Below are 26,923 nucleotides of genomic sequence, written 5' to 3'. Positions count from 1 at the left end.
ATATCGACAAAAAATCGACTCTACAGGCGAGCCATTAGGACCATAGGCCTATTTCTTGATATCAATCGATAGATCTCGATAAACTGAACAACTTTTGTTCAATATGTCCTTACAAAATATTTACCAGTTACAAGTTTTTGAAATCGACTGATATCGACAAAAATCGACTCTACAGGCGAGCCATGAGGCCCACAGACCCATTTTTTGATATTGATCGATAGGTTATGACACATTGAACAACTTTTGTTCAATAATGCTTTTCAAAAAATATGTCGTTTTAAAGATATGAGGCGTCAAATATTTAGGATTTTGGCCCTTAAAATCTCTAATTACGTAACATATGACCTACTTTTTGATTTGATAAGATCAAGCTCGTTGAGATGAACATTTCCGCTTCTACAACTTATTATAAAATATTAATAGTTTCTGAGATATTCTCAAAAACATTTGGACCCTTCTGAACCCCTAATTTAAAGGGCCAGGCCGTTTTGCTTGATATCGTAAGAAAGGCTTTGTCATTTTAAACATTTTTTGCTCAACAAGTATTTAGAAATTCTTTACCGTTCTCGAGTTATCTCTACAAGAAATATTTAGGGGCCAAACTGTAGCTCCCTAACGGGGCCACATAGGGAAAAAACGAAATGTACATATTGTTTAGATTATCATTCTGAACAACTTTTGTTCAATAATGCTTTTCAAAATATTTGTCGTTTTCAAGATATGAGGCGTCAATTATTTATGATTTTGGCCCTTAAAATCCCTTATTACGTAACATATGACCTACTTTTTGATTTGATAAGAACAAGCTCGTTTAGATGAACATTTCCGCTTCAATGACTTATTACAAAATATTAATAGTTTCTGAGATATTCTCATAAACCTTTGGACCCTTCTGGGCCCCTAATTTAAAGGGTCAGCCCCTTTTGCTTGATATCGTAAGAAAGGTCATGACATTTCAAACATTTTTTGTTCAACAAGTATTTAGAAATTCTTTACCGTTCTCGAGTTATTTCTAGAAGTAATTTTTAGGGGCCAAACTGTAGCTCCCTAACGGGGCCACATAGGGTAAAAACGAAATATGCATATTGTTCAGATCATCATTCTGAACAACTTTTGTTCTTTATTGCTTTTCAAAATATTTGTCGTTTTCGAGATACAAGGGGTAAAAAATTTATGGTTTTGGCCCTTAAAATCCCTTATTACGTAACATATGACCTAAATTTTTATATGAATAGATTTGGATTGTTGAGATGAACATTTTTTGTTCTTTGACTTATACCAAAATATTAACGATTTTTGAGATATTTGATCTAGACTTTGAGCCCTTCTAGATCCCTAATTTAAGGGGCTAGCCCCTAAATCTTGATATTTTCGAAAAGATCTCGTAAATGTGCACAACTTTTGTTCTACATGTCTTAACAAAATATTTGCAAGAAAAAAGATATTGGAGATCAAAGGTCAAAAATCGCCGAAATCGGCGAAACATTTTGGCATCCATTTTTTCAGGTCCAGGCGAGCGTTTAGGCAAATCGCCTCCGGTAAAATCGAATCCCCCACAAATCTTCTAAAATGTTTACTCTATCTTGTGTACAAATTTCAAGACTCTAGCTTCAAAACTAACGGAGGAGATGTGTGGACAACAAGGCCCTTCAAAAAGTCACTAAAAGAGAGATAACTCCTGACCGGAAGTGACGTCAAGCACGAAATTTTGCAAGCAAAGTCTCGTCACCAAAAGACATCTGTCCTGAAAATTTCGTGAAAATCGATCGAGAAATGGCTGAGAAAAACGCGTGTACTACCAAGGAAAATAATAATAATAATAATAATAATAATGAAGAAGAAGAACGCGAACAATAATAGTAAGGTCTTCCGCAGGAGACGGAAGACCTTAATAACTAGACACGATCTCGTTGCGAGCAACGAGTAGGTCTTCCGTCCGATTTGTTGATGCACTCGGAGTTAAAAAAAAAAAAAAAAAAGACAAATGAGTCCCAATTTAGTTTCCGACTTTAAGACACTTTAGATATAATCAATTTTTCATATCATAAGCTTCTGAAGCAAAGTTGCGGTGAAATTCGTTTGAAATTCGACTCTCCAGGCGAGCCATAAGGCCCGCGGGCCTATTTCTTGATGTCATTTGTTAGCCCTCTATAGACTCAACAACTTTAGTTCTATATGTCTTTACAAAATATTTACCTGTAAAAAGTTATTGAGATCGACAGATATCGACAAAAAATCGACTCTACAGGCGAGCCATTAGGACCATAGGCCTATTTCTTGATATCAATCGATAGATCTCGATAAACTGAACAACTTTTGTTCAATATGTCCTTACAAAATATTTACCAGTTACAAGTTTTTGAAATCGACTGATATCGACAAAAATCGACTCTACAGGCGACACATGAGGCCCACAGACCCATTTCTTGAAACCGTTCAATAGATCTCGATAAACTGAACAACTTTTGTTCAATATGTCCTAACAAAATATTTACCAGTAAAAAGTTATGGAGTTTGATTGATATCGACAAAAAATCGATTCTCTAGGCGAGCCATAAGGCCCACGGGCCCATTATTGGATACCAGTCGATAGACTTGATAAAGTGAACAATTTTTGTTTTATATATCTTTAAAAAATATTTACCAGTAAAAAGTTATTGAAATCGACTGATATCGACAAAAATCGACTCTCAAGGCGAGCTGTTAGGCTCTCGGGCCTATTTCTTGATATGAAGCGATAAATCTCGATAAACTGAACAACTTTTGTTTAATATGTCTTAACAAAATATTTACCAGTAAAAAGTGACGGAGATTGAATAATATCGACAGAAATTCGACTCTACAGGTGAGCTAAAATGTCCGCGGGCCTATTTCTTGATATCAGTCCACAGATCTCAATGAACTGAACAACTTTTGTTCTACATGTTTTAACAAAATATTTACCAGTAAAACGTTATTGATATCGACAGTATCGACGGAAATTCGACTTACCAGGTGAGCCAAAAGGCTCGCAGGCCTATTTTTTGATATAGTTCAATAGAACTCGATAAACTGAACAACTTTTGTTCTACATGTCTTTACAAAATATTTATTGGTAAAAAGTTACCGATATCGATTGATATCGACAAAAAACCGACGCTTCAGGCGAGCCATGAAGCCCTTATTACGTAACATACATGACCTACGTTTTGATTTAATGAGATCAAGCTCGTTGAGATGAACATTTCCGCTTCAATGACTTATTACAAAATATTAATAGTTTCTGAGATATTCTCATAAACCTTTGGACCCTTCTGGGCCCCTAATTTAAAGGGTCAGCCCCTTTTGCTTGATATCGTAAGAAAGGTCATGACATTTCAAACATTTTTTGTTCAACAAGTATTTAGAAATTCTTTACCGTTCTCGAGTTATTTCTAGAAGTAATTTTTAGGGGCCAAACTGTAGCTCCCTAACGGGGCCACATAGGGTAAAAACGAAATATGCATATTGTTCAGATCATCATTCTGAACAACTTTTGTTCTTTATTGCTTTTCAAAATATTTGTCGTTTTCGAGATACAAGGGGTAAAAAATTTATGGTTTTGGCCTTTAAAATCCCTTATTACGTAACATATGACCTAAATTTTTATATGAATAGATTTGGATTGTTGAGATGAACATTTTTTGTTCTTTGACTTATACCAAAATATTAACGATTTTTGAGATATTTGATCTAGACTTTGAGCCCTTCTAGATCCCTAATTTAAGGAGCTAGCCCCTAAATCTTGATATTTTCGAAAAGATCTCGTAAATGTGCACAACTTTTGTTCTACATGTCTTAACAAAATATTTGCAAGAAAAAAGATATTGGAGATCAAAGGTCAAAAATCGCCGAAATCGGCGAAACATTTTGGCATCCATTTATTCAGGTCCAGGCGAGCTTTTAGGCAAATCGCCTCCGGTAAAATCGAATCCCCCACAAATCTTCTAAAATGTTTACTCTATCTTGTGTAGAAATTTCAAGACTCTAGCTTCAAAACTAACGGAGGAGATGTGTGGACAACAAGGCCCTTCAAAAAGTCACTAAAAGAGAGATAACTCCTGACCGGAAGTGACGTCAAGCACGAAAATTTGCAAGCAAAGTCTTGTCACCAAAAGACATCTTTCCTGAAAATTTCGTGAAAATCGATCGAGAAATGGCTGAGAAAAACGCGTGTACTACCAAGGAAAATAATAATAATAATAATAATAATGAAGAAGAAGAACGCGAACAATAATAGTAAGGTCTTCCGCAGGAGACGGAAGACCTTAATAATAATAATAATGAAGAAGAAGAACGCGAACAATAATAGTAAGGTCTTCCGCAGGAGACGGAAGACCTTAATAATAATGAAGAAGAAGAACGCGAACAATAATAGTAAGGTCTTCCGCAGGAGACGGAAGACCTTAATAATAATGAAGAAGAACGCGAACAATAATAGTAAGGTCTTCCGCAGGAGACGGAAGACCTGAATAATAATGAAGAAGAAGAACGCTAACAATAATAGTAAGGTCTTCCGCAGGAGACGGAAGACCTTAATAATAATAATAATGAAGAAGAAGAACGCGAACAATAATAGTAAGGTCTTCCGCAGGAGACGGAAGACCTTAATAATATTTAATTAAAAATGATACAGCATGTTATAAACGTAGTAAAAGGAAATTATAATAACACTAAGACAGATAGTATCAAAACAATGCTAGTAAAACATCAATAATGTGAAGTAAAATTACTAAAATCTAAAACATGATATGCATGAAAAAAGTTCCACGCCGTACAATCAAATGATATAAAATACAATAGTTGAAATAAATACACAATTATACACTTGAAAAAGTCATGTTAAAATGATGGTAAAGAAACCATAAAGATTTAACCACATATAATACTAATAATATGCAAGTCTAAAAAGATGTGTTTTTAAATGTTTTTTAAAAGTGTTCAAATTCTGACAGCGTCGGAGGGTATCGGGCAGAGAGTTCCAGAGTGTAACTGCTGCCACATCCAAGCGCCTGTTTCTATATGTGGAGGTTCGACATCTAGGTCTAACTAATGTCAGTGAATTTTCAGATCTTAGGGAACGATTCGGTTGGTAAACAGTGATCACCTCCTCCAAGTATTTTGGTGCACTGTAACACTTAAATTAGTCCATTTCATGACTTGGGACATCAAAATATCAAGGTATTTGCAAGTTCTAAGGGTAGTTGTAAACCTATGTTATTGGCTGCTACATATTTTTTTTTACTTGCAGACTTAAAACTAATGGTACATTACTAATTTCATATGAAAGTTTAGGAAATTTCGCTATTCAAAATTGATTTTTGTGCTTGTGACACAAATTTTGACGGATTTTGATAATGACTCATATACTCTCTTCACCTGGACCAGTTAATGAACTGCAAGAAGATCAGAATGTCCTAGCTAATTTTTCATGTACGAGTCACACAGACAACTTGGGAGGGTAGAAAATCCCTGCGTGCCTTCCAGAAAAATAAAAAAAAATTAAAGAAATTTTGGACCATGTTAAGTGATTGCGAGGTGTGGGATGATGATCAGTACATGGCCAGAAAATTCATCGTTGGTTTTAGGTTGGTTGTCATCCGTCGTGCATTGTGCGTCGTTCGTTAACAATTGAACATTTTTAACTTCTTAATAACTTTCAGTCCAATTCTTTTAAAATTTGGTATGAACAGGACTCCAGCACCCCTGGGGCCCTATGGGCGGGGCAAAAACTGCCCCAAATTGACAAATTTTCAAAAGTCTTCTTCTCAAGAACCTCACACGTGTAAGAAAAACTATTTGCATAGTGATGTAGAGCAGGAAGGCCTCTACCAAAATTGTAAATTTCATGATCCCCGGGGTAGGGGTTTGACCCCAGGGCGGAACCAAACTTGTTATATAGTGTTTATGTGTAAAACACTTAAATTACATCTTCTGTAGTGCTATTGATGCTAAATTGAAAGTAAATTGATATTTAGAAAGAACAGGTAGTCCTTTACCAAAATTGTAAATTTGATGATCCCAGGGGTAGGCGTTTTGGTATCAGGGTGTGGCCAAAATGGTCAGTTATTAAATGTGTGAACAATAGACATTTTTAACTTTTTAGCTCACCTAAGCCAAAGGCTCAAGTGAGCTTTTCTGATAAAAATTTGTCCGTTGTCTGTCGTTGCCGGCGTCGTAAACTTTTCACATTTTCATCTTCTTCCCTAGAAACAGTTGGTCGATTTCAGCCAAATTTGGCCAAAAGCATCCTAGCGTGAAAGGCTTTCAAGTTTGTTCAAATGAGGGGCCATCATGCCCTCTTCAAAGGGGAGATAATCTCAAAAATGCAAAATTAGGATAGGGTCATTTAAAAATCTTCTTAAGAACCACCGGGCCAGAGGAGCTGACATTTACATTAAAGCTTCCTGACATAGTGCAGATTCAAGTTTGTTCAAATCATGGCCCCCAGAGGTAGGTTGGGGCCACAACAGGGGATCAAAGTTTTACATAGAATTATATACATGTACGGAAAATCTTTAAAAAATTTCTTCTCAAGAACCACTGAGCCAAAAGAGCTGAGATTTACCTGAAAGCTTCCTGACATAGTGCTGATTCAAGTTTGTTCAAATCATGACCTCCGGCGGGGGTAGGTTGCCCGGGGCCACAATAGGGGATCAAAGTTTTACATTGGAATATATAGGGAATATCTTTAAAAAAAAATTCTCAAGAAGTGCTTAGCCAGAAGAGCTGAGATTTACCTGAAAGCTTCTTGACATAGTGTTGATTCAAGTTTGTTGAAATCATAGCCTCCAGGGGTAGGTTGGGGCCACAATATGGGGATGAAAATTTTACATAGAAATATATATAGAGAAAATCTTCTCAAGAACCATTGGGCCAAAGAAGTTGACATTTACATAAAAGCTTTCTGACATAGTGCAAATTCAAGTTTGTAAAAATCATGGCCTCCAGGGGTAGGTTGGGGCCACGATAGGGACTAATAGTTTTACATGCAAATATTTATGGAAAGTCTTCCGATATGGGCCAAGGTGACTCAGGTGAGCGATGTGGCCTATGGGCCTCTTGTTCTTGGGAAATGTCATTCCAATTCTTTTCAAATTTGGTATGAAACATATTTGGAACAAAGGGAACATTAGTTCTAAATTTCAGGATTCTTGCACCCCTGGGGCCTTAGGGGCAGGGCAAAAACTGCCCAAAATTGATCAATTTTTAAAAGCCTTCTTCTCAAGAACCACATACATGTAAGAAAAACTAAATGCATAGTGATGTAGAGCAGGAAGGCCTGTACCACAGTTGTAAATTTCATGATCCCCGGGGTAGGGGTTCTAACCCCAGGGCAGGGCCAAACTTGTTATATTGTGTTTATGTGTAAAACACTTAAATAACATTTTCTTTAGTGCTTTTGATACTAGTAAATTGAAACTAAATGGATAGAGCAGGACGGTAGTCTTTTACCAAAATTGTAAATTTGGTTTTCTCCAGAGTAAGGGTTTTGACCCCAGGGTGGGGCCAAACTTAATATGTAAGTTTGCTGATACTGTATAAAATCTAAATGCATACTTAGGAATAGCAGAAAAGGATGTACAAAAAATGGTGAATTTCAATCAAAACCCAGGGTTATGACTTTAGGATGAGTCCAAATTAGTCATATCTTTTGATGTTTTAATGTTAATACACCTATTATTTAAAGCCTTTCATCAGTGTATGCACTTTTGAGGGCAGGTTAAGTTTTAAGAACACATCTTGTTTTATACTGTTGGTGAACATTAGAATTTAGCTTAGATATTCAGAACAGGAAATTTTTCTACATTTCATAGCCCATGGAAGTAAAGTGATACTCTTTCACTAGTAATCAGGTGACCGATAAGGCCTGTGGGCCTCTTGTTTTTCATAGAACTAGCTGACATGCACATCCTAGTATTTAAATTCATCCCCCTCCATTTCATTGTTATAAAAACACATGCACAATCATAGATCCCGAATTTTAATTGCTAGAAAAACAATATACGTTTTGCTTTTGCTGCATACTTCAGCTGCACTACCCATTTGTTCTATAGATTTCGATCTAAAACACCCAAATCTGACAATATAGAAGAACAGGAATACCCTTTAAAAGTTTTTCAGACCACCAAAAAGTACTTGTTTCCAATTCCTGCATTAATTATCTTATTTCAGCTTTTATCAAATGAGGATTACTTTGGACAATTCACCCTTGGATCATTTGACTTTCAACAGTTTTTGAAGCTAGATTCTGCTGCAGTACGAGCATTAAATTTGTTTCCCAACACATCTGATGGTGAGTTTATAACATATCTTTTAAATCTCCCCTTCATTATGAAGAAAGTGTACTGTCATTGTCTGATTTCCTCTTTTCTTTCTTATCAGAGTCTGTAACACCATTATAGATTATTAGATCAACCATTTTAGTTTGGAAACCAAATATCTCAATTATTAGTACAGACCCTGCAGCGTACTACTATACCAGTGGAATGGTGATCGAATGCTGAATGGTTTGGGAACTAACAGTTTTGTTTCGGGAATGAACGCTGAATAGTTTGAACGGAACAGTTCTCAGTGAGAATGGAACGCTTCTTATTGGGAACGAACGGTTCTCATCGTGAACGAAATGCTTTCGTCCAAACGGTTTGACCTCAATCTCAGATTCTGCATTTTGGATACTTTTATACACCTGTTGAAGATGGGATGTATTATGGTATGGCATCATCCATCTGTCTGTCCGGACCTTGTGGGCAGAATACAGACCGAACTGTAAGATTTTACAACTTTGTACATTTGATCGCCATGATGAGAGGAAGATGCCTATTGTTTTTGAAGGTTAAAGATCAGAGTAGGAAAATCTTGTAGGCATGATACAAACCGAACCATAAGCTCTGGGATATTGCAACTTGGTATACTTGATCACCATGATGAAAGGAAGATGCCTATTATTTTTCAAAATAAAAGGTCAAGGTTGCAGTATCATTTAGTAGGAAAACCTTGTAGGCATTATACAGACAGAACTGTTGGTCCTAGGACCGTCAAACTTGGTATACATACACGTTATGCCAAGTGGAGGATACCTATTATTTCTCAAGGTCAAAGGTCAAGGTCGCAGTAGCAGTATACAGATCAAACCATTGGGGCTAGGACCAGCAAACTTGGTACACATATATCTTATGCCAAGTGAAAATATTACATCAATAGTACATGATTTGTCAGTTTTTATGATGCAAAGAAAGTATGTCACACCCTGATGATTGCTGATACTACATGAAGCCAAGTTCTACAAATCATGGTGTAAGAAAACACACCCTATATTAGCTTTTCACAGGCATATTATGTACCGTTGGTAGTACTCTTGTTATTTCATTTGTTGGTACTTTTTATACGCCTGCATAAAAATGTGGGCGTATTATGCTTTACTTCTGTCTTCCGTCTGTCCTTTTAACTTTGTCTTTGCAATTCTTCCTAAACTCTTTGGAGAATTTTGATGAAACTTGATACAAGAACACAATATGGAACTGTGCATATTGCAAGGGGAATGCTGTCCAATGTTTTTTAAAGAAGTTTTGGCCCTTGAAGTTAATTTATTCTTTTCAAAATACTTTGTCTTCGCAACTTCTCCTAAATCCTTTAGAGGATTTTAATGAATTTTTGTACAAAGAAAGATCACAATGTGGAGGTGCATGTGCATACTGCAAGGGGAATGCTATCCAATGTAAACTCAGGTGATCTATAGCAATTGGTTGTCGTCCATTGTGTGTTAACAATTGAACATTTTTAAGTTCTTGTTTAATAACTACCATTCCAATTCTTTTCAAATTTGGTATGAAGCATCATTAGGACAAGGGGGACATAAATTGTAAATTTCAGGACTCTAGCACCACATGGGCCCTAGGGGTGGGGCAAAAACTGCTCAAAATTGGCCAATTTTTAAAAATCTTCTCAAGAACCACACACGTGTAAGAAAAACTAAATACATAGTGATGTAGAGCAGGAAGGGCTCTACCAAAATTGTAAATTTCATGATCCCCGGGGTAGGGGTTCTGACCCCAGGGCGGGGCCAAACTTGGTATATAGTGTTAATGTGTAAAACACTTACATAACATCTTCTTTAGTGCTATTGATGCTAAATTGAAAGTAAATAGATATATTAAAAAGAACAGGTAGTCCTTTACCAAAATTGTAAATTTTGTTGTGTGATTCTCAGGTGACTGTTAAGTCCAGGGGCCTCTTTGATTCCAGAATTACTGAAAAACTCAATCTTTTGTTATCTCAAAATGTTTACTTATTACAGGAAACAAGAGCCAGTGTATTTTTGGGATAATGAACCGATGCAGAACTGTGCAAGGAGAAAGACTTTTGGCGCAGTGGATAAAGCAACCTCTTGTGGATGTCAATCGCATTAGTAAGGCTAGGACTACTTACTTCTAAGATCAATGACTGTTGATAAAGTTTACTCAATAATTTAGCCATAGAAAATCAACACTAATCTGTTACCCTCTGTAGCCGGGTTCAACCAGGGGTCTAGAATTGTTTTTATAGTCACTTGCCCATTGGCAAGTACTACCTAGAAATCCACTTGCCCAAATTCAAAATTCACATGCCCAAAAATAAAAATATTTTTGTTATAGATGTTATCTTTTTCTCTGAATCTAGAAGTAATGAGTTAGTTTTAAAGGTCATAGGAGACGGTTTTTATAACAATACTTTTTCTCTCCATAATTATCAACTTTGTTTCATAGACTCCTCATAAAAATGCTTTTATAAGATTAATAACGATATTAACTCGAAGAAATTTAAGTGCAAAGGTAGTCGGAATAGAAAATCGTTACCCGATTATCGTTTCTGATTTCCTGAATTTGTGACGTCATAAGAGACCATACACACTCAGATTTGCGAATCAAAACAAAAGCACACCCGTAGATGATTTATTTGCAACTGGAAGAGTTTTTGAATGGGGAACCATAGTTTGTTATACAAGGATATCACTTTGAACTGATAATTAATGCAAATGCCAACCACATCGACGATTTTTCATTGAAGGACGAACAAGAAGATCGATCAAGGTCCTATTTATTCCGAATCGGTTGAAATAATACTGACTGGTTAAAGATAAATGTATGATAATTTCAGAGTACATTCTCTGATGACAATAAAGGAAATATAGATAGTCATTATTTGTGCTATTTCTAACCCCATACAGACACGGCATACTTGCCAACTTTCCCGATTTGTGCGGGATTCTCCCGATTTGAAGCAGTTGAAAAGGCAAATCCCGATATCCCGATCGAGATTGCAAAAATACCTCGAAATCCCGATTTTCAAAAAATATCTCCCATTTTACGACAAGAAACCCCCATTTCCAACCGGAATTTGAAATCCCGCATCATTTCTGAACTGGCCAATCAGAAATCGGGACAATAGTCAGCCATTGCTGTTTACCTGTGTCGCATGGTATCGGGGTGGTGTAATTTACCTGGTCTGCCTGCTTATTGGACAGTGCGAAGCATATTTTGATAGTAATTAATCGGGAAGACGGATTTCAAATTGACATATCTTTACACAAACATGAATGACAACGATGATAGTGTCATCACCAAACAATCGGACATTCCCGATTTTTGCCTCTCGCTGACAGCATCCAAAATATGCAATAAGGTACGTCAAATATATTTTTTTTCTAACTACAATAATATAGGCTAACCAAATCTATCTATCTATAGCGATGTATTATATAGTGTAGTATTCAATAGACATTGTGATGCGTAATTCGCACAAGTCTGTACTGAATTTTATATTAGCAAGTAGCCTTAATTTACAAGTAAAAACGTATATTTTGATGTGTTTTTTTCCTGGTAATTATTTCAGATGTCATGGGTGCAAAGGTTTTGTTTGCAAACTTCATAGCAGGGCAGATCACTCCTTTTCTGGTTGCAATGCAGATTGTTCCACCAGACTCTGCAAGCCCATGTTTACAGACAAGCAAGATCGCCTTTGAAGTCGTACCTAAATGCATGTGCTTTAATTAAAATTTTGATATATAGACCAGCCAATGTTTATTTGGTGTAAAAGGATGCAACTTTAAGTATTATTTGATAATATGTTGGAGAGGATTTTTTGCTGAATAGATGATTTTAATAAAATATTTATGTATATCTTTCAAAGTGTTTTTTAAAAAAATAGTTTTGTGAAAGTTAATGGTCAAACACACTTGATGTTGTGTTAATATATGAAACATGTACAATGATTAGATTGATATTTTATTTGAAAAGACAAACATTTATTTTCATGGTAAAATGTCGTTAATTTTAAGCTTTGAAAAAAGGTCGTCGTGCGCAAAATCCCCATGGGGATTTTTAAAAGTTGGCATGTATGGACACGGTGACGCAGCATCGGTTTTTTTATACGGCCGTCTTTAGACGGGACGTATTATGGTACAGTGATGTCTGTCCATCCGTTCTGGGTTTTCTCTTTATAATTTCATTTCCCATTCACATATCATGCTGAAACTTGCTGTGTAGCTTCTTTGTGGGTCACTCTAGATCATACTGCAATTTTGATCCATTTCGACCTTTTGTCCAGGAGTTTTGCCCCTTTATTTGGAAATAATTATTATATGGAGGGTACATAATTTGTCCGCCCTACTCCTCCCCCAGTTTTCAAGTGAGAGCCTTCTTATTTTGTGGAGTGTTTGTATGGGTATTGAAGATGTGCATGTGGGATGGATTTTGATTTTCTACAATTTTTGAGAAAATTATAGGTTGTTGAACTTGTCTATTTGGAAATTAATATTCTATGGAGGGTACATAATTTGTCCGCCCTACTCCTCCCAGTTTTCAAGTGAGGACCTTCTTATTTTGTGGAGTGTTTGTATGGGTATTGAAGATGTGCATGTGGGATGGATTTTGATTTTCTACAAATTTTGAGAAAATTACAGGTTGTTGAACTTAGTCTATTTGGAAATTAATATTCTATGGAGGGTACATAATTTGTCCGCCCAATTCCTCCCCCAGTTTTCAAGTAAGGACCATCTTATTTTGTGGAGTGTTTGTATGGGTACTGAAGATGTGCATCTGGGGAAGGATTTTGATTTTCTTCCATTTTTTGAAAAAAATTACAGGTTGTTGAACTTTTTCCATTTTGAGGAAATCTCGATTTTTAAGCTAAGACCCTTTGTTCATATGAAAGTTTGTCACAGCCTCATGATGGCTGATACTACCTGAAGCAAAGTTATACAAATTATAGCACAAGAAAAACACCCTATGTAAGCATTTCACGGGTGAATTATGTACCGTTTGCGGTACTCTTGTTTTCCAAGGGGGGTGTGTGTCAAATTGAAGGTTTCACAAAAAAGGTGGGCACCCCCTCATCCCCCTTTGGTATTATCTGCCAAAGTCCCACCCTGACTTGGATATATTTTATAGCCAGATAGGAATCATCATGAGCATTTTGAATTTATTTTCATAGGATTTTTACAAATATCATTTGCAGCTATTTTAGTTTAACAGGTGAATATGATAATAGATATAAATGGGTTTAACATTCTTTTACAATAAAATTTGCGACATTAGGGCCTATATGAAGAATAATTTACCATCACATTAGCCACTATAGGGCTCTTTCTTGCGTATAATGGTTGAAACTGGAAAACCGCTGAAAAAATCTGAATGTCCTGACTTTTTGTAGGCCATGCATTATGGACGAGTCACACAGACAACTTTAGGTAGCCAAAGAATTCTGGTGTGCGGTCCAGAAAAACTATTTCAAACAGAATAAAACTTTCTAAACAGTTTTGGAATATGTTGAGTCATGGTAGGGTGTGGGACGATGATCAGTTCATAAGCTGTACAGTACTGGCAACGCAGATTTCTTGTTTTTCACATTCCCGCGATGGGAAAAATCTAACGCGGTAATCTATAGGTAACTCAGGTAAACCGCGTTCTCATCACGGGATGACTATCAGTTACCTGTCCCCGTCGTGGTAACATTTGTTAAAAAAATTGATCGGTTTTGTACCGTAAACAAATGCGAGTTATCTCCCCCGATTTTATTTTTAAATGTTTGAAAATTCGGCTTAAGAGTTTTTAGCTCACCTGAGCTGAAAGCTCAAGTGAGCTTTTCTGATCGTTTTTTGTCCGTCGTCTGTCTGTCTGTCCGTCTGTCTGTTAAACTTCACATTTTCGACTTCTTCTCCACAACCACTGGGCCAATTTCAACCAAACATGGCCAAAAGCATCCTTGGGTGAAGGGCTTTCAAGTTTGTTCAAATGAAGGGCCATGTCCCTTTCAAAGGGGAGATAATCACAAAAATGCAAAAATAGGGTGGGGTCATTTAAAAATCTTCTTCTCAAGAACCACTGGGCCAGAAGAGCTGAAATTTACCTGAAAGCTTCCTGACATACTGCAGATTCAAGTTTGTTCAAATCATGGCCCCCGGGGATAGGATGGGGCCCCAAGGGGGGATCAAAGTTTTACGTACAAATATATAGGGAAAACTTTAAAAATCTTCTTCTCAAGAACCACTAAGCCAGAAAAGCTGAGATTTACATGAAAGCTTCCTGACATAATGCAGATTCAAGTTTGTTCAAATCATGGGCCCCTGGGGTTGGATGGGGCCACAATAGGGGATCAAAGTTTTACATACAAATATATAGGAAAAATCTTTAAAAATCTTCTCAAGAACCACCGATCAGAAAAGCTGATTTTTACATGAAAACTTTCTGACATAGTGCAGATTCAAGTTTGTTCAAATCATGGCCCCCGGGGATAGGATGAGGCCCCAAGGGGGAATCAAAGTTTTGCACACAAATATATAGGGAAAAACTTTAAAAATCTTCTTCTCAAGAACCACTAAGCCAGAAAAGCTGAGATTTACATGAAAGCTTCCTGACATAATGCAGATTCAAGTTTGTTCAAATCATGAGCCCCTGGAGATGGATGGGGCCACATTAGGGGATCAAAGTCAAAGGTCACAGTTCATAGGAAAATTTTTAAAAAATCATTTTTATATAAATTTAAAAAAAAATGTTCTTTTTGTAAAGTTTAAGAAAATATATGTGTAAAATTATACACTTTCTATGAGAATTTATTTGAATTTGAAACTTTAAATTTTAATACTGATATTACGAGAAAAAGATTTCGAATAAAAATAAATTTTGTGATTAGGTTTACAATACTACATGTATATATCAGTGGTTGTAAAAACAAAATCTGTTGACAGATTCCTTACACTCCAGATTATTCTGAAAACAAGCAGTCAGTGATTGCTATATAAACATCAACCTGCACCACCCACTTGGTTGTCAACGAATGTAGGAAAAAAAGTCACGGATAAAAAGTCACAGGAAAATAAGTCACAATATACATTTTGTATAAAAATCACATAGATGTAGGAAAAAAGGTCACAATATATATTATATTATATGTATAGGGAAAAATTCATAGTATATATTTTGATAGAAAAGAGTCACATACATGTATACAAAGGGGGAGAAAGTCACAGTATATAATTTTGAAAGAAAACTACATGTATATTTTGAAAAAAATCAAATATTATATAGGGAGAAAAGTTTTACTTAAATTTGATTCAAAATTAGAAGATTCCATTATTTTTTTTAATCATTTGCAACAGAGTTTATATATTTTAATGTTAAAACAAACAAATAACCCCAATAAAAAGTAATTAACTTTTAAGTATATATCTACAACAGTTCTTGACAGGGACTGTTGAGATTAATTAATGGCTTCACAAGGCACCTTTCCCCTTTTCTAGACAGTGTATTTCCTGTATAAGTAGACAAAATGGCATCAATTTGCATACTATTTTAAAAAAAAAACCCAATAAGAGTTGCTGAAAAACGATATTATATATGAATACACAGACACACACACAAATATATGAATGAGTGACCCACCAAATTGCTTATATAATGTCAAGTATGGTAGTAAAAAAGATATGACAAAAAATCACCCTTATAACAAAATATTATATAAGGAGAAAAGTTTTACTTAAATTTGATAGTTAGAAGATTCCATGTTTTTTTTTAATCATTTGCAACAGAGTTTATATATTTTAATGTTAAAACAAACAAATAACCCCAATAAAAAGTAATTAACTTTTAAGTATATATCTACAACAGTTCTTGACAGGGACTGTTGAGATTAATTAGTGGCTTCACAATTAAGGCACCTTTCCCCTTTTCTAGACAGTGTATCTACGGTATCCGCAACGTTATTCTTGACATGATAAACGATAGAACACGATACACGCACGATAGGATAGGATAGACTCACGATACGATAGGATACACGCACGATACGATAGGATACACGGTAAACCTGATAAACGCAAAACCTGATAAACGATCTTCACGATAAACCTGATAAACGCAAAACCTGATAAATGATCTTCACGATAAACCTGATAAACGCAAAACACGATAAACGATCTTCACGATAAACGGAAAACCTGATAGAAATGTTGTAAATTTAGAAACAATTTAGACAGAACGAAAGTTTGATACGTACAAAATAATTACATTATGTTGATAATAATCTTGAAGGATTTCAATACTCAATATATATCTAAAGCATATAATTTATTTATCCACGGTTGTACGTTTATTTATTTATTTTTTTTTTTATATTTTTAAAATTCTATTTATGTTTTTTTTAACGTCATTACAGCTAAAATCCGGAAGCTAAACTATATACGGTATTGAATTCATTATTTGATATCTATAGGAATTTTCTCAGCCAATGATTTTAAAACGTATATTGTCACCTTGAATGTTTAATATATGAATCATACAGGGAGTGATTGATTTTTATCTTGTTTAACGTCTCGCTCGAGAATATTTCACTCATATGGAGATGTAACCATGACCAGTGAAGAGCTTTTAAATTCAGGCTTATGCTCGGCAATTACGGCCATTGAGCAGTGAGGGTTTTTTAGCGTGCCACACCTACCGTGACACAGGGCGTCTATTTATAAAGTCATCTCCGAGGACCCGTCATTCACACTTGATGCCGAGCGTTTAGCAATTAAACAGGGAATTAACAAAATGTAATATAATGTAGTGATATCATGCTTCAATATCTCTCTTATTCTAATGTCTATTATCCTGGATATCAAATAAAACCAAGTAATATTTTGTGTGTAGCTAGGAGGGGGGTTATTTTGCATCAAGCTCTGAGTTCACCGCTCATTCAACAACTACAATTATTTTCATAATGACGGCTTTAAATACAATCCACTGCACTACACCATATGCTCATATGTTAGATATTTCTACACTATGAGTGATAATTGATAGTCATAAGTAATTGGAACATATTTATATGAATTGATATTTTGTTAACAAAAAATAAACTATTAAAAACATATACGAAACCCGACTTGATTTAAAGTCGCAATTTAGAAACGCTTTAAAACGTTTGTGTTTAGCATGTAAAAAATTCAAATAATCATCAAAACCAGCATAAATTTCAAGTATCTACACGTATAACTATTGGTATATGTGTACATGTACAAATAAAAAAAACAACGATGACAGCTGAATCGTGCCCAATTGAGCAGAATTTTGGGAGATGCAATATACCCTTGCACTCTTTTAAAACTTAATCTTCTAAATGTGTGAAGTACAATGTCCCTGAGAATGTTTACTGTCAAAACACGGGTGATACACAAAATCAGATAGATAAGAACGCGCACAAGTTCAGTAGTTGGTATATAAGTTGAATACAGGTGAACAAAATCGGAAGAAAAAGAACCATTATTAAAATATATGTAATAAACAATGTAATTTACTGAGTTTTCCTTTCAGATCAGAACTTCCTATTTCTCTGTTAGTGTTAATTACAAATAATTGTTTCTAGACAAGGAAATGTTTATGAACTCCAGATGAAGGAACTTTCAGTTTTACTGTCCTCGGTTTGCTCGGCAAACCACTGCCTACTTTCCAGACTACTTAGAATGAAATTGTGATAAATTTTCACCCTCTCTGGACAGACATATAGCTCTTTTTCTGCCTTAAAATCGACAGCTTTATGTTCTCTTTCAAATATACTGTCTTTCCTCGATTCCTAAAAATAGCTTCTTTAACAAAACAAATAAAGCTTTCGGAAAGTATCTTACTTTTTCATTAGATTTAATATAAGATCCCGATATTTTCCGAAGCTACACGATAAACGATTTTCACGATAAACAGAAAACCTGATACACGCAAAATACGATACACGATAGACCTGATAAACGCAAAACACGATAGAAAACGGAAAACCTGATACACGATAGGATAGGATAGGATACACGCACGATACGATAGGATACACGCACGATAGAGCATGATAGGAATGTCAAGAATAACGTTGCGGGTACTGCATGTACAACAGTGTATCTACAACAGTTCTTGCAGTCGGCGCAATAATCAAAATTTAAGGACAATAAATATTGTGAATTTTTTTCTTACCCAAATTGTGACTGGTCAATGTCACTCTTTATAGATATTGTGACTTTTTTTCCCTTGGTATAGGCAAAAGCAATCAAAAACGAAACAAATTTTGTGCCTATTGTGACTTTTTTCCTGTGACTTTTTTTCCTACCCAGATTGTGACTTTTTTTCCGTTTACCATATCAACATGGTAGCTTCTACATTTTGATAATCAACTCATTACATAAGTTTATGCCAAAAAAGTAGAATTTATTTGTGCTAATGAAGACCTTAACGACTGGAAGGCTCGGGTAAATCCATCAGGGGAGAGAGAGAGAGAGAGAGAGAGAGAGTCTGCATGTTTGCAAAGGGACTCTCTTCAAAACTGATAGTATGTCAAAACTAGGACACACAGGTAAACAAGAAGTAGTATTATGCAAGCTCAAGATCACACTGCACAACAGATTAGCGAGACAAAGAAAGTCAATTCTATAACCTTTTTATTATATACTTTCAATTTCATTTAGAAACTAACAATAATTTATTTTTTACAATTTTTTTATTGGTTTAACTGAGTAAAAGATGAAAAACACGAAAAATTTGAAAATTAACGACGTAGTAATTTGCTTGTGTATTGATTGTGACGTAATGTTTGCGGGCCGGAATGTTTCCGGGCATATATCGTGCGATATATGCCCGCAAACTTTTAAAGAAAAAAGAAGAGATGAAATTGAAAGTATATAATAAAAGTTGAATATTTAGGTTTTTTTCGCAAGCGAATTCATTAATGTAGACCTATACACGACCTACGTCACAATCAAATGTAAATGCGGAACCAAGCGTCCGTTTTCCGAAATGTGGTATTTTAAAAATATCAGTTTGATTTTTACATGGCGATATGATTGTCCAATATTGATTCCTTCCAAGACGTTCTTATCAGCTGCGGTCAAATTTTGTATTTTAAAAAAAGGGGGAGGGGGCTAAAGATGATTCAAGCTTTAGATAAAAATTGGTTGGAGAACAGACAACATTTTGGCGGATGAGGGCGTCCGTGAGATACATTGACTATTCATGTATGTAAAAGCTTTACAATGATCCATGTTCAACATATGGAATTACGCTGGCATCAGAAAGTTAGAGAGACGGATGGGAAAGGGGGGAGGGCCAATTCATATTTCCACCAGCATCCATAATAATAATATTTCTTTTGTGAGGATCCGGGTTAAAGTAGGTCCTCGGTACCCCATGCTTGTCGCAAGAGGCGACTAAATGGGACGGTCCTTCGGATGAGACAGCAAAAACAGAGGCCCCGTGTCACAGCAGGTGTGGCACGCTAAAAATCCCTACTCAAAGACCATCGGCATCGAGCATAGGCCTAAGTTTTGCAGCCCTTCACCGGCAATGGTGACGTCTCCATATGAGTAAAAAATTCTCAAGCGTAATAATTGCTAATTCAAAACTACGCAGCTGTTGAATCCAAATTATCATGAACAAATACATGGTGAGCTTGTGTAAAAATAAAAGTTCACACTTCGTTGCTACAGTGACCACAGATATCGTAGTTGTGTTCGCTGCTCCAATGTTACAGATATTGACGCAAGCTTCAAAGAACGGCTGCAAATAATTTGTTTTATTTCACCGACCGTCTGTCATTTTTTCCTCATCCCCTCTCCTTTTTTTCAAAATTATTGGGGCTGCATCTGTATAACGCGATTACAACTGTAGTTCCTTATTGAGATTGCATCTACATAGATCGGCGTAAGTGGTGTACGTGTACGTATATCCAATTTATGTACATCCCCTCTGAAAATACAGCAGGATATCCCAGGAAGTCCCAAGACAAAATCCCAGGATTTATCAGGATTGTCCTGAAAAGTCCTGCTTTTTTGAAACTGAGATTGACAAGGAATTAGAGGGACGGTATTGGCAGTGGGACATTTCAGGACTTTTAAGGATAATTTCCCCATTGAAAATACAGCAGGATATCCCAGGAAGTCCCAAGACAAAATCCCAGGATTTATCAGGATTGTCCTGAAAAGTCCTGCTTTTTTGAAACTGAGATTGACAAGGAATTAGAGGGATGGTATTGGCAGTGGGACATTTCAGGACTTTTAAGGATAATTTCCCCATTGAAAATACAGCAGGATATCCCAGGAAGTCCCAAGACAAAATCCCAGGATTTATCAGGATTGTCCTGAAAAGTCCTGCTTTTTTGAAACTGAGATTGACAAGGAATTAGAGGGACGGTATTGGCAGTGGGACATTTCAGGACTTTTAAGGATAATTTGAACACTTAAATTTGCCTTTTATAGTCCTGCAAAGTCTCACTTAATCCTGCAATCTGAAAGGGGAGAAAGTGGGATTATCCTGGACATGTCTTGGAAAGTCCCAGTAGACAGGACTGGGATTTTGCAGGATTTTATTGGATCTCCCTAAAAATCCTGCTTTTTGAGTTGATGCAGGACTCCTGGAAAGTCCCAATTTATCCTACTAACCTGTTTTGGTCTTACCCTACTGTGGAATAAAACTCGAGATCCAGGATATGTGATATCTTTTCTGTAAAAGTGGCAATTAAGAATGAAATTATGAATCAAAATGATAATCTGATAATAAAATTTATTTAACATACATATACATAAATTTCAGCAATACTTATATGAACTTCCAAAGCAAGTACTTTGAAAAGTTCATTTAAATTATGGCTGGGGTGAGCTAAAAAGCACTATTTCTTATGTAAACAAATAACTTAACAAGAGGTCCATGGGCCACATCGCTCACCTTAGTCATCTTGGTCCATATTTAAAGATTTCCCATATACTTGTATGTAAAACTTTTGTCCCTATAATGTGGCCAAAACCTACCCTTGGGGGCCACGATTCAGGGTTGTCACTAGAAAATATTGAAGACTAGTCCCGGTATCATGGTTTGTAAGCAGCTTGAGTCCCATGAAAATTTGACGAGTCCCATGAAAGTTGAATTAAAGAGTCATTTAGATTTTTCCTACACCTTTATTTATACCGAGTGAACACAAGCTAATGTCGTACCTCTGTTCACTTTCATCTTCAACAAATGGCAAAAATCAGTTAATTTTCGCCAAGCCCATACATAACAGTGCAGTGATCACTTTGTACACATGAAATTAAAAGTAATCATTCACGACTCGGTCTCATACATCTAATTGCCCATTGCAAACAGAATTACTTCCCCGAATCCTCTATCATCGTTACAACCCTATTCAGTATTAAACAAAATTTTAATTAAATAATTATTGTGATAAAATAGATGCGTACTAATTTTGTTTGTAAAATGATGTAAAATCTACCAAAGTTTACAAACTACGCTACTTTCAATTCCAATAAAAATGGCTACCGGAAGACAAACATTTATAATTAAATATAGATCCTCATTTGTAAAAAAAAAAAAAAAAAAAGAAAGAAAAATATATAAATAACTGCCTGTGAGTGGCAAAATGTTTTTTACTTTGTATCTAAATTTCAATATTATATTCTAATTTGCACCTAATTGACTGCACTAAACAAACAAGTCAGATTGGGACAGTGTGAACTCGGTGGTATCATCTCGGTTCACATTAGAGCGTAACGTTTTACCTAGATTTTTTCCTATGAGTTTTAATTAATACACAAATCAGGGCTTCTAAGTAAAATTATGATTTTTACTCAGAGTCCGAGACACGTCTGCGGGACTCGCCATATCAGACAAACCCCAATGAAATTTCTGTGATCCTATTCTTGTGTTAGTGACAACCCTGTGAATTTTACAAACTTGAGTCTACACTATGTCGGGAAGCTTTCATGTAAATCTCAGCTTTTCTGGCCAAGTGTTTCTTGAGAAGACAATTTTCATAAAGATTTTCCCTGTATATTTGTAAGTAAAACTTTGATCCCCTATTGAGACCCAATCCAACCCCCCCCCCCCCCCCCCCCCTTCGGCCCAGGTGAGCTAAAAAAAAAATTTTAAACAGGTATTATGAAATTGTCCCTGAAGTTGAATTTTGTTTATCTTGATGTCACGGGTAACCTGGTTCAAAGATCTATTTCTTCGACTCGTGGGTGGGGGAAGGTGGCTCCAGACCTAAACAACTTGAGACGGTCTCTCATCTTGTTTCTAACTTCTTTGAGGGCCATCTCTGGATTTTTCTCTGGTACAGAGGCTTAAAAGATAGCATAATGAATTATTTGAGAGGTTGCATAACAGGTTTTGTAAATGAACATCATGCAAAATTTAAAATATCTATGTCTTGAACTTGTATATATGCACCTTCTGCATCGTCTTCCCTTTTATCTAAGCCATCTTTGGTCTCACGGGCGTTTTCCTGTCACACTGCATGATGTCGGTTCATCCACTGAAAACAGTGACTTAATTATTAATTTTAAGTCACTTGATGATATTCTAAATTCATAACTATCTCTTCAAGTCCATGCTACAATGAAAGAGAACATGTACTAGATAAAAATATTGGAAACAGGATGATAATTTGTTAAGGTGTGACAATTCCACTAGACTACCAAAAAAGACGAATTATTACAAACCAAAAGTAAAAATACTAACCAGCAACGCCGTGTATTTTGAACAACTAGGCCTATCCCCCAGTTTCTGAGTGTAAGGTGAATCCTATATTCCTATCTGGAATCCATTCCATGCTTGATTGCATATTGATTCTGTTGAATGTTCTCCATCCTTGCGAATATTTCCCCGACTTCGCGCCCAGAAAGGAACATTGAAAAAAAAGCGCTTTGATCACTTGCGTGAACGTCAGGTCGTACACTGACTGATTCGTCCCCAGGTCAACGCGTAACCAAAAGACGATCAGTTAAAAGTTATACAATCGACCAGTGGAAACCCAGTGTATAAGACTTCATATATATACATATGATATATTTTATACATGATATATCTTATATCGAATTAGAACGGGGAGAAGAAAAAAACACGACAAGCTTCGTACATTGTACAAGTTGACCGAAACGACATCACCGGAAGTTACAACTTTCAAAGAAGTCATTTATGATTTAAAGATTTGTGAATGGAAATCAATAACATCGGAATGAAAAAGGACTACGGGGTAACGGATGACACTCTGTAAGTACCATATGCTTATTTTGTTTACGTTTGTAAATGATTACATGCATTGGAAAAATACACGCTTGATCGCTGGACCACTCGAAATTCCTCGATACAATCATTCTATTTACAGCTTAACATATCAAAACAAACTACTCTTTTTTTTAACGTAAACCATTGACTGGTTCGATCTAGATGGAAAGGGTATAATCACCAGAACATTGTATCATGGATATCCATCATTATGATTCTGTTTCGATCAGTTGACCTTGTTCTGTAACTATTACTGCTTCGTAAAATAACTACGGACAGTACGGTTACAAAATTTAGCATGGCAAGCTGATTGTATCCATCAGTGATAATTTATTGCTATTTGCACCTCAAAACATTGATGTGTCAAAGAAACTTTTCTAAATATAAAATTTTTAATCAGTGTCTTGAAAATTAAGTTTCTTCATTAATAATTTGTAATTAATTATTATTGCAGGAGATTGAGAACCCAAAAGGTACATGCTGTGCAAGAAAGATGTAAACATGCGAATTCCTAAATGTACTAAATATTAAAACATCAACTGCAATCTTCAGTGGTGACATCCAAAAGTTGATATGCCATTGGTACTTCAAGTGATACGACTGTGACATTGGAAAATCCTTTTAACTTATCATCACTTGAGCCTGAATTGCAATCCTTTTGATACAGACATTTTTTAAAGTTCAGTTTCGAACATTAATGCCGCTGTGTCATCTCTGGAAATGGAAAAGCCTACCACAGAATCTGATGAATTTTTGAACATTCTTTCACAAAAAGGGATCTTCTTTATTTTGAAGAAGGTAGCCCAGGAACTGGAAATCTGTTATCAAAATGATCTTAATAATACACTGGACAATATTCTAACCTAAAAAAAAAACCCATAACAAACCCGATTGAACTCCTGTGATGAAGCATCTCAAAACTCAAATTATGGTAGTCTTTCAAGTGACATTGAGGATTTCAATAGCGCATTTGACAGTAAAGTGATTTTTATTCAAGTTCAGATTGTTGTCATTATAAATTTATAAGAAGTGTTCTCATAGCCAACATTTTTCAAGTCTACTTTTGATGAAATATAGTCTTTTCTATTACAACTTATTATGACATGATTGTTGTTGTATACATAAATGTTCTTATCCATGAATCATTCACTGTTCTTATAGGTTTTTTTTTGTTTTTTTTTTTTTTAGCCTGAACTATGTAGCAATGACATGTCAAGGTAATCCAGAAAATGTAAAATCTTTTCTTAGATATGACAAGGATTTAATTTTGTAACAATTAATATCTAAAAGTCCTGTAACCCTCATTAAAGTCCTTTATAATCTGACTTCACTGGTTGTAAGATTTTGAGGGTAATTGCAAGACTTCTCTCTTTGCATACTTTTAATACGAAGTCCTGGAAAGCAATGTAAAGTCTTGCATTATCTTGAATGTATCAAGTATGAGATTTTTAGGGAATTTCTGGGATGATGTTTTCGTCCTCATTTTATAATAAAGTCCTGAAAAACACAAGAATGTCCTAGAAAAACCTGCTGCTATGAGAGTGGGACTTTGTAAGACATTTAGGTAATAAATATGTCCTAGAAATTCTTGCAAAGTCACTCTTGATGTAAGTGGGATATTCCAGGACAAATGCAGAAACATGAAGTCCTGTATTATCCCACTGCATTAGGACATGGGAGAAGTGGGACTTCACAAGGAAGTCCCAGGACTTCCAGGGATATCCTTCAATTAAGCAAAAAAGTGGGATTTATTTTCAGAGGGGATGCAAATGATTCCATGATAAAAGATATAACACACATTACACACATGCATTGATCATAATAGCAAACCTATCAAAATTCAGTTTGTTACTTTCGTTTTACATTCACATTGTGAATACCCGCTTCTAGAATGATTTGTTTTCAGATAAAATGTAAAATCTAAGTGCAAACCACATGTATCTATAATGTATATAGTTTAACATAGTTCAAATTATTACATGTATCCAAGGTTTTAAATATACTCAAATTTCACATGTCGTATGAAAATATGATAATGTATAATTCAAGTTTTTTTGAAGGGGGTGGGGGGTGTACTTGTTATAGAGCTTATAGCTTTTAAAATGATCCGTCAACATATGATTTTCTTACGCAAATCCTTTTTCTGAGATAATAATCTGTAAATTAGAAACAATTTATTCAAGGTTTAGTCCATAAAAATTGGGGGGAAAGACCAATATTGACACCAAATGGCATTTTCAACAGTATTTCTTTTAAAGTGTGGGCTCACAAAGTGTACATTTTGAAAATAGTTATTCAAATTTATTAAAATAAATGATTACATATCATTAAATAATGGGTATATAGTCTATGTTGCTTATTACAACCCATTTGTTTTGGAAAAATAACAATAATTGTTAAGAAAAATAAGAAGGAGGAATACATTTTCATTAAAGCTGATTATATGTGGATGGGGCACTTACTTTTGAGAAGCAATAACAATGAAATTAGCATGTTGACATATATATTTTTCAATGTTTATCTATTACTGGAATATATATCTATCTTATAAAGGCAATTTTTTCATGATTGAGTCTATTTAAGGCCGAGTATAGGTCTACCTTAATTCATCAAATATTATCGTAAACTTAATATTTTGCATAAATAAAAGAAAAAGCTATGTATTTGCCATTTCTAACAAATAAAAGGATATGTAACAAGAATGTATCAAGCTTAACTTTCAATATTCTTACAATGATAATGAAAGGGGGTGTCTCCAACCTTAATCTGACCACATTTTAAGTGATGTTCGCAGAGAAGCCATACTGTTTTAAAGGGACTTTTCCTCGTAAAACTCGTGCACGAGTATTTGAAACCTCGGGTAGACAGGAAGTATTACACAACCATAGATCCACACGATTTACAACATAAGAAGATGACTAAGAAAATTCTAACATTAAATTTATCACTAAAACGTACATCTTCCGACAAATAATCCGATATGCAAGATGAATGTTCTAAACAAAAACGAGAAGATTCAAGTAGAATTTAAATTTACGTTTCATTTTTACACACACGACTTTCTCAATTCATCAAATACATGTACACATGTATCATTGAAGACTGAGTTTTTGTTAAGATTAATGATCTTATTTTAAAATTTCAATACTCAATAAAAAGATATACAGTGAAATATCTGTATCTCGAATATGGTTTATCTCGAATACCCCGCTTGAGTCGAAGTCGACCGCCGGTCCTGGCCGTTTTCCCTATATGAATGATTAAAAAAAATTCTGATATTTCGAACACGGTAATCTCGAATAGTCCGCTTATGTTGAAGTATTTTCAAGGTCCCATACCCTAAATTCACCTGGTTT

General features: G+C 35.3%; 1 protein-coding gene across 2 annotated transcripts in view; it reads left to right on the top strand.

Moving 5' to 3' along the window:
- Positions 1-26,923, top strand: part of LOC125674155 (DNA mismatch repair protein Msh2-like) — a 243,605-nt gene that overhangs the window by 128,520 nt on the left and 88,162 nt on the right. For both annotated transcript variants that reach the window (XM_056158092.1, XM_056158093.1), the window contains exons 11-12: positions 8,194-8,314; positions 10,316-10,426. In XM_056158092.1, coding sequence (XP_056014067.1) covers positions 8,194-8,314; positions 10,316-10,426 — 232 coding nt within the window. The remainder of the gene's footprint in view (positions 1-8,193; positions 8,315-10,315; positions 10,427-26,923) is intronic.

This window comes from Ostrea edulis, chromosome 3, assembly GCF_947568905.1.
Source record: "Ostrea edulis chromosome 3, xbOstEdul1.1, whole genome shotgun sequence".
In the NCBI taxonomy this organism is placed as follows: Eukaryota; Metazoa; Mollusca; class Bivalvia; order Ostreida; family Ostreidae; genus Ostrea; species Ostrea edulis.
Note: the sequence above shows the minus strand (reverse complement) of the source record. Positions and strands in the feature narration are given on the sequence as shown.